At 34.6% G+C, this 12,914-nt stretch overlaps 1 protein-coding gene across 1 annotated transcript in view; it reads left to right on the forward strand.

The window, feature by feature from the left end:
• LOC123553872 (transcription factor Dp-1-like) overlaps positions 1-12,546 on the forward strand; it is a 41,164-nt gene extending 28,618 nt beyond the window's left edge. Inside the window, exons 7-12 of the mRNA XM_045343579.2 lie at positions 776-919; positions 1,193-1,261; positions 1,715-1,863; positions 7,803-7,969; positions 8,407-8,482; positions 9,247-12,546. Of these exons, the coding sequence (XP_045199514.1) occupies positions 776-919; positions 1,193-1,261; positions 1,715-1,863; positions 7,803-7,969; positions 8,407-8,482; positions 9,247-9,502 (861 nt within the window). The 3' untranslated portion in view covers positions 9,503-12,546. The remainder of the gene's footprint in view (positions 1-775; positions 920-1,192; positions 1,262-1,714; positions 1,864-7,802; positions 7,970-8,406; positions 8,483-9,246) is intronic.
• Positions 12,547-12,914: the final 368 nt, after the last annotated feature.

The following is a 12,914-nucleotide window of genomic DNA, read 5'->3' on the forward strand; positions in this document are numbered from 1 at the left end:
GGCGTTACACTGCTTTCATGATGTTCTTATTGTCACATCTATTAATTGCCCTCATTGTCTCACAAAGTCGAAAACATTCTTAGTCTTGAATAAGTGAAAGCAACTTCTTCAGATTTGAAACACAAAAAACTTCATGAATATTTTGTTAACCTCAATTTTGATTTTATATCACTAAGTAATACAGGTTTTGTCATGGAACGGCCTACATTATATTGTGTACTTAATGTAGAGACCAGTACCAGGGTTTGCACATACCTTGAAAAGTCATTGACCTTGAAAATGACTAACACTTAAAAAAAGCTTGAAGAAATCTTGAAATTCACTCAAAACTTGAAAGAAAGAAAACTTCAGAAAAAAATGTAAGAAGAAATTTAAAAGAAAATATTATATTTTCTATAATTTCTATAAATACGAAACAGTTTTGGAGATGGTTGATTAAAGTTGTTGAGACAAAGGCTATAAGATCTGGTTTTGAGGAAAACCTTCCATAAAAATGTGAAAAAAGTTTCTTAATTTTATTTTGGACGCTCTGTACTATTACACTGAAGCCTGTCTAGAGCAGCCGCCTTGGAAGATGTCACAGAGGTTGTGCTGTGATCAGTGTTTGGTACTGAAATGAAAAGTTTAAAGATGTTTTTTCCTCCGAATAATTCTGGCATTTAACTTAATAATTACTAACTTGGTTCTCCATTAATTGACAACGTTCACACATAGAGCAGAGGATATGAGCAAATGACACTGTACTTGTATGAAGTGTTTACTATTTACCTTTCAGCAATATGACCAAAAGAATATTCGGAGAAGGGTCTACGATGCTTTGAATGTTCTGATGGCCATGAATATTATTTCTAAAGAGAAGAAAGAAATCCGATGGATTGGTCTGCCCACCAACTCTGCTCAGGAATGTCAAAATTTAGAGGTATGTGACTTAACTGAAAGAACATTATAGATTTAATGATTAATAAATATAGTCAATAAATTCCCCTTCTTTCCAGTGGTATTAACTGTTCTGCCTTCAAGTTTTATTTTGAATTAGTAAAAAAACAGGAACTTTTTTCATATGCACAGCTTTATTCATGTTGAAAAAAAGAATTGAAAGACTAAATTAGGTAATTGTGACTAAAACTTAAAAGGCCAACATCAAGAGCTTTGTGGAATTTTGCTGTAAGCAGTTTTATTTGATCAATTTTAGTTGGAAAAGCAGAAAAGAATAGAAAGAATAAAACACAAAACTCAACAACTACAGGAGCTGATATTACAGGTATGTTCAAGGTTTATCTCTATTTATGTTCACCTTCATGCATATATAGTAATCTCTCATAACATTACTCAATACTGTCTTTGGCCATCCAAAAAATGTATGAGTCTCTATAACTTGTGAATGTTTCAAGGGGTTCCATGTCTTCAAGGTGTGTCATACACAAAAAATCAGATTTGTACCATCAGTGTATTAGGCATGGGCAGACCAATATAATGGATTACATTAGTTACTGTTTACTGGTAACATCTGGTTCTCACCTTGGTGTATTTAATGTCCCATACTTCTTAACCTTGAAATTCATTACCAGTGAATTTTCACTTTGAAATTACTATTGTACTGTATTCAAATGTTCAATATTCGCTTAGAAATGTAATAGGAACGTTGACTTACATTACATCCATGACAGCCATCAAAAACTGCTAAGTTATTTTAAAGTCTTGCTTTATTTTCCAGCAAATTGCTTTCAAGAATCTTGTGCAGCGCAACAGGGAGTTAGAAAAATCTCAGGGACCTCCACCACCGAACTCTGCAATACAATTGCCATATATTATAGTAAACACCAGCAAAAAGACTGTGATAGATTGTAGTATCTCCAAAGACAAGTATGTTTTCGTTTTTTTTTTTTTTTCAGGGTTTTACCCATTGTTTTAATTCAGTGTAGCTGCAGTATCACACGGCTGTTGCTTCTATGTCTTCGTGTTTTAGAGATAAAATTGTTGTTGTGCTTTTAGGTTAACTATTTGTAATTTTACAGATACGAGAGCTTTTGTTGTCACCTTTCTGTCTATGCCTTCATTACAAAAGTTTTGTATTAAGCAGGTTTTTATGCCCCCGAAGGTGTACTACAGAAAAGTGGTCACGTTAACTTTTTGCATGAAGGCACTGCACCCAGGACCTTCAAAATGCTGATAGTACTTATTGAGTACACAACCCCTACTGACTTTAGGGTCACCGGGTGAAAGGTCAAGGTCACCAGGTCAAAGGTCAAGGCGCTGCGGGGGCATTTGTCACCATTAGTGACAGCTCTTGTTTAAAAACTACTTGGCCGAATTCTTTACAACTTCACAGTTATCTTCAGCATTATATGACTTCGCAGGACAAGTTACATAACTCTAACTCGCCTGCTTAGCTCAGTAAGGAGAGTGTTAGTCTACGGATCGCGAGGTCCATCCTCGGGCAGGGCGTATGTTCTCCCTGACGATTTGATAAAAGACATTGCATCTGAAATCATTTGTCCTCCAACTCTGATAATTCATGTGGGGAAGTTGGCTGTTACTTGTGGAGAACAGGTTTGTACTGGTACAGAATTCAGGAACACTGGTTAGGTTAACTGCCCACTGCTACAGAACTGAAATACTGTTGAAAAACTGTGTTAAACCCAAAATAAACATAAAATTTTGAGGAAGTATTGGATGTGGCAACACAAGTCTGGCATCACAAGATTATTTCACAGAGCAGGTTATATATATTCTGGTTATTGTACCCCCTGACAACAAAGTTGTAAGGCGGGTTATACTGGTTTCAGGTTGTCCGTCTGTCTGTCCATAGACAGTCTTGTGCGCACCGTCTCTCCTCATCCTCTTGACACAATTTAATGAAACTTCACACAAGTGATCAGTAACAACAGTAGTTGTGCATGGGGCATGTTTGGTTCTTTCAGGGAAAAAGTTGCAGAGTTACGGGACTTTGTTTTTTGTAACTATACTATATACATAGACACAATCTTGTGCGCACCATCTCTCCTCACCCCCTTAACACAATTTAATGAAACTTCACACAAGTGATCAGTAACAACAGTAGTTGTGCACTGGGCATGTTAAGTTCTTTCAGAAAAAAAATTGGCAGAGTTACAGGACTTTGTTTTTTGTTACTATACTATATACATAGACACAATCTTGTGTGCACCATCTCTCCTCATCCCCTTGATACCATTTAATGAAACCTCACACAAGTGATCAGTAACAGCAGTAGTTGTGCATGGGGCATGTTAGGTTCTTTCAACAACAAAAATTGCAGAGTTATGAGACTTTGTTTCTTGTTAACATACTATGTACATACAGTCTGCATATTCAGTCTTGTGCACGCCTAATCTTCCGAACCCTTGCACACAATTTAATGAAACCTCACACAAGTGATCAGTACAAACCCTAGTTGTGCATGGTGCATGTTACGTTCTTTTAGATAAATATTCTGCATAGTTATGGGACTTCGTTTTTTGTTGCTATACTGCATACATACAGTCTATATACATACAGTCCACATAATTATGCAATCATGTGTGCATCAAATTGCAATGTACTGTGTCAGTGCATGTGGGGGGTATTTATCACCTTATGTATTTTGTCAGAATTACTCCCCAATTTACATAGAAGCATTTAAGCAGATTTCTCAGGAAAATTGTACTGGATGCTATACAACTCTGTATTAATGTTCAGCATCAGAAAATGACTGTTCAAAATCAGGTTCCATAACTCTGTCTTACTGTTTAAAAAACTTCCCCATTGTCAACTTGCAAAATGTTGATGAAGCTTTTGTGTATAATCTTCTATTATGTGAAAGGGTCTCAAATAGATGCTGTCATTAGATAGCTCATGTTTTGTACAGAGTTTTCTACTCCAGCATGAGTGTAACGTCTTTTGAATATTCTTATTAAAATGTTTACTGCCTAATTAAAATTAATGTAACTAGTATGGATTTTGAACTTTAATGTGATTTTTATAAAGCAGTACATCGAGAGAAAAAAGTAGCTAGTTTTTGTGCCCCCCATGAGTGGTGGGGACATATAGATTTGGTCTTGTCCGAGCGTGCGTCCAACTGTCTGAAGTTCGCGATGCACCTAGCTCAAAAGTATTTGACATAACTTGATGAAACCTTGCATAAGTCTTTGTGATATGAACATGAGCACCTCCTATTATTCGTCAGGCTCCGCCCCCTATTTTAGAGTTATGGCCTCTGAAATAGTCAAAAATGCACATTTCACCTTGTGACACGCCTAGCTCAAAAAGTATTTGATATAGATTCATGAAACCTTGCATCTATAAGTCTTAATCATGATATGAACTTGCGCACCTCCTATTTTTAGCTCATCTGATTTTTTGAAAAAAAATGATGAGTTATTGTCATCACTTGAGCGGTTGTCGGCGTCGGCGTCGGCGTTGCCTGGTTAAGTTTTATGTTTAGGTCAGCTTTTCTCCTAAACTATCAAAGCTATTGCTTTGAAACTTGGAATACTTGTTCACCATCATAAGCTGACCCTTGTATAGCAAGAAACATAACTCCATCTTGCTTTTTGCAAGATTTATGGCCCTTTTGTACTTAGAAATATCAGATTTCTTGGTTAGTTTTATGTTTAGGTCAACTTTTCTCCTAAACTATCAAAGCTTTTGCTTTAAAAACTTGGAATACTTGTTCACCATCATAAGCAGAACCTGTACATCAAGAAACATAACTCCATCTTGCTTTTTGCAAGAATTATTGCCCCTTTTGGACTTAGAAAATCAGTTTTCTTGGTTAAGTTTTATGTTTAGGTCAGCTTTTATCCTAAACTATCAAAGCTTTTCCTTTAAAACTTGCAACACTTGTTCACCATCATAAGCTGACCCTGTACAGCAAGAAACATAACTCCATCCTGCTTTTTGCAAGATTTATGGCCCCTTTTGGACTCAGAAAATATCAGATTTCTTGGTTAAGTTTTATGTTTAGGTCAACTTTTTCTCTTAAACTATCAAAGCTATTGCTTTAAAACTTGCAACTCTTGTTCACCATCATAAGCTGACCCTGTACAGCAAGCAACATAACTCCATCCTGCTTTTTGCAATAATTATTGCCCCTTTTGGACTTAGAAAAATCATTTTCTTGGTTGAATACTATGTTTAAGTCAACTTTTCTCATAAACTATCAAAGCTATTGCTTTAAAACTTGCAACAGTTTTTCACCATCATAAGTGGACACTGTACATCAAGAAACATAACTCTATCCTGCTTTTTGCAAGAGTGATGGCCCTTTTTAGACTTAGAAAATCATGGGTAGGACAATATTTCTATTATACAAAAAAAATCAGAGGAGCGTCAGCACCCGCAAGGCGGTGCTCTTGTTCAATTTGATCTCTCCCCTATTTTTGGAGTTATGGCCCCTGAAATAGGCAAAAATGCCCATTTTCACCTTGTGATGCCGCATGCGCCTAGCTCAAAAAGTATTTCATATAAATTGATTAAACCTTGGATGAGTCTTAATCATGATATGAACTTGTTCACCTCCTATTTTTAGCTCGACTATTCGAAGAATAGTCTAGCTATTCTACTCACCCTGGCGTCGGCGTCGGCGTCACACCTTGGTTTAGTTTTTGCATGCAAGTACATACAGCCATCAATGAAAGGCATATAGCTTTGAAACTTATTTCTTCTTTTTATAGGTCAATTACCAACCTCTCTGGGTCAAGTCCCATAACTCTGACATGTATTTTGAGCAAATTATGCCCCCTTTTGGACTTAGAAAATTTTGGTTAAAGTTTTACATGCAAGTTACTATCTCCAAAACTAAAGCAGATATTGATTTGAAACTTCACATGTGTCTTCGGGGTTATAAAACTAGTTGATAGCAGCAAGTCCCATAACTCTGACTTTCATTTTGGCCAAATTATGCCCCCTTTTGGACTTAGAAAATTCTGGTTGAAGTTTTGCGTGCAAGTACATACAACTATTTCTAAAAGGCATATAGATTTGAAACTTATTTTTTCTTTTTCTAGATCAATTACCAACCTCACTGGGTCAAGACCCATAACTCTGACATGTATTTTGAGCAAATTATGCCCCCTTTTAGACTTAGAAAATGTTGGTTAAAGTTTTACATGCAAGTTACTGTCTCCAAAACTAATGCAGATATTGATTTGAAACTTCACATTTGTCTTCCGGGTTATAAAACTAGTTGATAGCAGCAAGTCCCATAACTCTGACTTTCATTTTGGCCAAATTATGCCCCCTTTTGGACTTAGAAAATTCTGGTTAAAGTTTTGCGTGCAAGTACATACAACTATTTCTAAAAGGCATATAGATTTAAAACTTATTTTTTCTTTTTGTAGATCAGTTACCAACCTCACTGGGTCAAGTCCCATAACTCTGACATGTTTTTTTGAGCAAATTATGCCCCCTTTTAGACTTAAAAAATGTTGGTTAAAGTTTTACATGCAAGTTATTATCTCCAAAACTAATGCAGATATTGATTTGAAACTTCACATGTGTCTTCGGGGTTATAAAACTAGTTGATAGGATCAAGTCCCATAACTTTGACCTTCATTTTGGCCAAATTATGCCCCCTTTTGGACTTAGCAAATTCTGGTTAAAGTTTTGCATGCAAGTACATACAGCTATTACTAAAAGGCATATAGATTTGAAATTTATTTTTTCTTTTTCTAGATCAATTACTAACCTCACTGGATCAAGTCCCATAACTCTGGCATGTATTTTGGGCAAATTATGCCACCTTTTGGACTTTGAAAATTCTGGTTAAAGTTTTACATGCAAGTTTCTATCTCCAAAACTAATGCAGATATTGAATTGAAACTTCCCATGTGCCTTCGGGGTTATAAAACTAGTTGATAGCAGCAAGTCCCATAACTGATATGCATTTTGGTCAAATTATTCCCCCTTTTGAACTTAAAACTCTTTTGATATTTAACTTTTTTGGGTAATATTTTCCTGCTTCTGGGCCAGTATTTCGAATAGTCGAGCTTGGCTGTCTTACGGACAGCTCTTGTTTGTCTGGCTCTGCCCCCTATTTTCAGAGTTATTGGCCCTGAAATAGTCAAAACTGCACATTTTCACCTTGTGATGTGCCTAGCTCAAAAAGTATTCCATATAAATTGATTGAACCTTGTATGAGTCTTTGTCATGATATGAACCTGCACACCTCCTTTTTTTTGTCTGGCTCTGCTCCCTATTTTTAGAGTTATTGGCCCTAAAATAGTCAAAAATGCACATTTTCACCTTTTGATGCACCTAGTATTTCATATAAATGGTTGAAAACTTGCGTAAGTTTTATCATGATATAAACTTGCACTATTTTTAAAGTTATGGCCCCTGAAATAGTAAAAAAATGCACATTTTCACCTAATTATGTGCCTAGCTCAAAAAGTATTTAATGTAAATTCATGAAAATTTGCTTGAGTCTTTATCATGATGTGACCTTTCACACTAGGCATTCTTCTTGAGAGTCTTTGCGCTTATTACAGAGTTATGGCCCTTGAAATAGCCAAAATAGTTGATTTTTTGTTTGTGATGCTCATAGCTCAAAAATATGTGGCTTAGAATAATGACTCCTTTTCATAAAATGTTTGTTTAGGCTAAACCCCATTAACACTGCAAACATTTGAATTATTGCTCCTTATTTGTGACAAATGTACCAATGGGGGCATACCCTGTGTCCTACAGACACATTCTAGTTAATTATATGTGAATAAGGCAGCTGATTATAGAGTTGCAAATTTAATAAAGAAAAATACCCATTGTCTTGTAATCATGTATTATATATCTGTATGTTTTTTCAGGGATGAATATTTGTTCAACTTTGATAATACGTTTGAAATTCATGATGACATAGAAGTGTTAAAACGTATGGGAATGGCCTTTGGTCTTGAGAAAGGACAGTGTTCAGAGATGGATCTACAGAAATGTATTCGAACAGTACCTAAGGCTTTAGAACCATATGTTTTTGGTATGTTAACTTTTTTAGATATTCAGACTAGAAGAAAGCTGGGTTTTAATGTTATAAAAGCAGAGTTTGTAGCTATGATTGGTTGTTTCTGTACTCACTTTTCAAACTGACCAATGGCAAGATTGTATTTTGAGGCTCGTCTCCAAATTGAACTTGTGATCTTGGAGCTGGTTTAGTAGGTAAAATTTGTGCAACGAATCTCCAGGAAGTGGAATAAGCTTGTCTTAACCAAGAGAGGAATTGCATTAATGTACTTGAAGTAGTAAATAGAAAAAAACTCCTGTATTTGTATGACACATCATTTAGTTAATATGGCAATAAACACTTTGGCAAATGGAAATAATTGTTTGAAATGTTTCACAGTATGGATTGTCTTTAAATTGAAAAAAAATGCACATATAAAGTTATTTGTGGCTTTTTGGTAATGTTTTCTCTAGAGTTGGCACGAGGCAGTATGGCAAATGCAGGACCAAGTGGAATCCGACCACATACCTCAGGAAGTTCTCAACCCAGGTCAGTTCTTTACCATGATGTTACAGGGATGGGCCTCTAAATCCAAGTACCTACTAGTCTGGTGCTGAATGGGTATAGGGTTGAGTGTTTTGGCATGTTTCATGATAACAGGCCATATAGTAGATGCCTTATAGTGTCTGCAGTAACACCTGGAGGTGCACCGTGGTCTTGTCCCACCATTAAAACCTAAACATGGCAATATGACCTTTACTGTGACAATAAAACTCATCTAAACCATAATTTGTTTCATATTACCAAGAGGTATTCTAATTTGTTATTAGAACTTTGCTGGTTCTTAGCTTGTTTGAGCACAACATGCACAGTGTGAGCTAATATGATCTGTCACATCTTGGACCATTTATTGAAAATTGATCAATTTTGGCATGGATGCTCATTGTATAGTCTCCTTACGTTTTAACGGTTGAGCTCGTCTACACAAAGTCAAAAGTAGAAAAATATGTTAAGAAACCTCTTTTTGATCTTCATAAGGTAGTTGTCTTAATGCAGATTGTACTGTACAACTGTCTATACACAAAGATTTTACAATGCATCATTGCTGCAGAAATAATAATGGAGGGTTCGTAGTTGACATTTGAATTGATTTAAAGATAAAGTAAAATGGATGCAGCAAAAAATTATAGAATTTCAGGTCTTACAAGTCATTAGCTGTAGTGTAAGAGTGCAAGATGACCCTTTAATATAAATTTATCAAACAAATAGATAAAAGTTTAAATATGCATATTATTGTGTAATTTTTGTTTCAGATCAAAGGTAACATCACAGTCAGCTCAGCCATATCCGGTTGCCCTCACTCCTAATTACAGTAACAGTAGTAGTACGGATGCCATGGACTATGAGGTTGCCATGGCAACAGGTCATACGGAAGTCATCTCACGTGAGCCCAGCATTGGCTCATCATCATACTCTGACGTTCAGTCGAGGGGCGTGATTGAAACCCCATCGGAAGATTTTTCCGATGAAGATTATGACAGATCGAGCCCCATTGAAATAATGAGCTAGTAATTCCTGCATCAATGTGAGAGGAATGTGTTGTTAAATTCACTGTTGGTGTCTACAACAATTGGGATATGCAGATATTCTTAGATCTGCTAGACAGATTTAAGAGAGAGAAGACTAGGAACAAGCCATTTTGAGGAGAAGACGTGTTTCAGATGTTGGTCAAGACATTGGCTTGAATGGAAAAGTTCTGTGTTTATATAGTGTCAAAATACAAAAATATTAATTTAAGTAAGATTTTTAAAATTACTTCTACACACATTTCAATGCTATATGTAGGAAGAACATTTCTCGGTATTGTTTGTGAAAAAGAAGTACCAGGTATGTTTTTAGAAAGATATTAAAGAATGTTTCACTTGTAGCACAGTATTGAAAGAAAAAGCTTTTAAGTTGTCTAAAAAAGTGAGATGAAAGGAAAATGGTGAACATCATTTTGTCTTTACTAAATTATTAGAAGACAATTCTAGTTAGAACTGATGTGTTCTTGATGATATATAGAGTTTCTGGAGCATGGAAAGGAACGGGGACCAGATGTTGTGAATTGATCAGGCATTTATTGTATTGGATGGATATACTGCAGAGAATGTTACTTGTGCTGATTTTAAACTGCAACATGTAGAACTAGCAATAGAAATTTGTGATACCTTTCTTCCAGTTTGATACATGTTTTCTTTTTCTTGTAATGAAAGGCAAAGGTTTTTTATTGTCTTGGTACTGAGCTGATACAGTTTCTTTGTCCTTGTTTAAAACTTAAAATGCAGTTAGTTTTCTTTTGTTGCTTTTCTTTTCAAGTAAATGGTAATAACTAAGACAGTCAGTTTAGACTTTGGTTAACTGTTTGGAGGAAAAGAAAAAAGTGTAAAATGAACCCGTAAGAAAAATGAAATTTTCAACAACAAATAATATCTTGTGACTTCTTGGTAATTTTATTTGAAGTAAATCCTTTCTGTTTTAAAAGTCGAATCCTTTTGTTTCTTAAAGAGATAAAGTTTGCGATATCTTGCTTAAAAATTACAAATGTCGCAAAAATGGAAAATGTGTCCCAAAGTCAATAGAAAAGTGACAACAAATTTCACGATAATTAATTGTTAATGGCAGTTACAATAAAAAATTCAATTGTTGTAATATTAGTGGTTTATTTCATTGATATAATGTCCCTTAAGTTGTTGTCTTCAAGATTTTTAAGATGTTCCCAATTTTTTCTTTCCAAGGAGACGCATGTTCCCACAATTTTTGATACTCCGAGGAACACTGATAATTTCTCTAACAATTAAAATTGAAAAAGAATTTTTCTTGCTGAATGGAAACTTCTGCAGTGTTATATAATTAAACATTAACACTTAAATGGGAAAGTTGAAGTAGATGTATAAGGCAAGTAAGCATTAAGCGGCTTAGCCTGACTTGTCCTTAGTTCTGAAAAATAAATACCTCAAACATTGTTAAAGCTGAATGTGTCTTTATAAAACTGAAAATGATTTTGTATCAGGGCTCAGTATCTAGAGACAAGATAAGAAAGTAAATGCAAAATGTGCTGGAATATAGTTTGCTTTGTATATACTTTAATTTCAGGCAAAATATTCATGTTTGGTTAGACAAGATTAATTTTAGAGTAGCAAGCCTGATCTTGAATATTTTTAAATTGATTTTGATTTGTACTTATTTAAAAAGAGTTCGAGAACACATTTATGAGAGGTTTTGTAATGCATTCAAATTGTTTCACAAGGCTTTAACATTCAGAATATATTTCAAGATGATTTGGGTAAACGTACTGTTAAATAACTTGTAAAATCTACTTTCTTTAAATTCAGAGTCTTGGTTGGTTATTTTTATCTAGGTATTCTATTTCTCACATGAATGTAAATGAAGCACTTGTTCTATTAAATCTCGGTGTCTGATACACATTTAGTGGAAAATCAGCAAAAGAATATTTTCATAAATTATTTTTAACACAACTTGGAACAAGAAGCTTCGAAAAGAGGGTTACAGATATTTAAAGTAGATATTCAGTTACATATATAAAACCAAAATTAAATGATGATTTTTAAAGAAAAATGACCAAAAATGAAAAGGGTTATATTTTCCGAGAAAGTTAATTTGTCTAAGTCAAACAGAAATTTTGTCAGAAATGTGTTATCATTCTTTTGCAAAGAATATGTTTAATTGATACAATTTAGCCATATATACACTATGTGTTCATATTTTTAGAAGCTGATATTATGTCTCCCCTGTTATGTTTGTTAGTTGCTTCATATGTCAGTCAAAACAACTTGTTTTTGTTTGTAAAAAATGGCCTCCTTTTTTCTTACATACATGTATGTATACACATAGGTTTTTCGACATTGACATTTTGTCACTGTGTTGAAGTCCACAATGCTTTTTGAATCTGTGATTGCAGAGCTACACACTGGTAATTTTAGTATGATTTGTAACTTTTGGCTTTTAAGTTGGTTTTTGTGAGGACTTGGTGAGCATTTATGGTCACAGACTACGGAGTAAGAGTTGAAACCCAGCTCATGTTTGTACTGAAGGTTGGTGGTTCTACCTATATACCTGAAATAGTGTGAAGAGAGTATTAGGCATCTTCTTCCACTGTCAGAAGCCGGAAGGTCACCATATTGCCTGCATTGTGTCAGTGTGGCTGAAAACTGTACAGAATAAACAGTTACGCTTGTGATTGCTCATGATAAACTTAGGCACTAAAGACATATTCATACTTGCTTTTGAATCTCCAAAACTCTTATGTTTATGGAAGTTTTATGGAAATATGTTAGGCTTTGATCTCATAGAACAATAGGGATTTTCATTGCCATCATGCCATTTATCAACTCATTTTGTAAAATGCAGATACATGTTATTTGTAAAATTACATCATTGAATCAATCAAAATTGTCTCAGAAAATAGTGTGTTTCCCTGGATTAAATCCTATTTCTTAACATGACTAAGTATGTTATCTCCAAATGTTCATGATAACTCAGAAGGGAAACTCAGAAAGGAAAATTGTTATAGAATTTTAATTCAGAATTTAATAAAATGACTGAAAATTTGACCTTTTGTTAAATTTCTTGAATGCTAAAGCACATTTTTGTATTTTTTCCAGCCAACCAGAGTTTATAGTTAGTCCCCTGCCCCCAAGTATGCCCCAAATAATGCCACCAATATTCAGTCATGCTCTACAAACTGTTGTTGATAATTGATGTTACATTAAGAATTCTTTGCCTGTATACTTCAGTGTTGTGATGTTGTATAGGTGATATTTATGTTTTGTTGATCATGTGATTTTTGACAGGAATATAGTATTGTATTAGAAATGGAAAGGTATGTTGCCATATGAAAGTAGAAGGCAGGTGATCTCTTAAAAGTTAGATACAATAATTATATGTCCTACAGTAGACCATATGTAGAATTACTTCTGTA

The sequence above is a fragment of the Mercenaria mercenaria genome, chromosome 7, assembly GCF_021730395.1.
Source record: "Mercenaria mercenaria strain notata chromosome 7, MADL_Memer_1, whole genome shotgun sequence".
In the NCBI taxonomy this organism is placed as follows: Eukaryota; Metazoa; Mollusca; class Bivalvia; order Venerida; family Veneridae; genus Mercenaria; species Mercenaria mercenaria.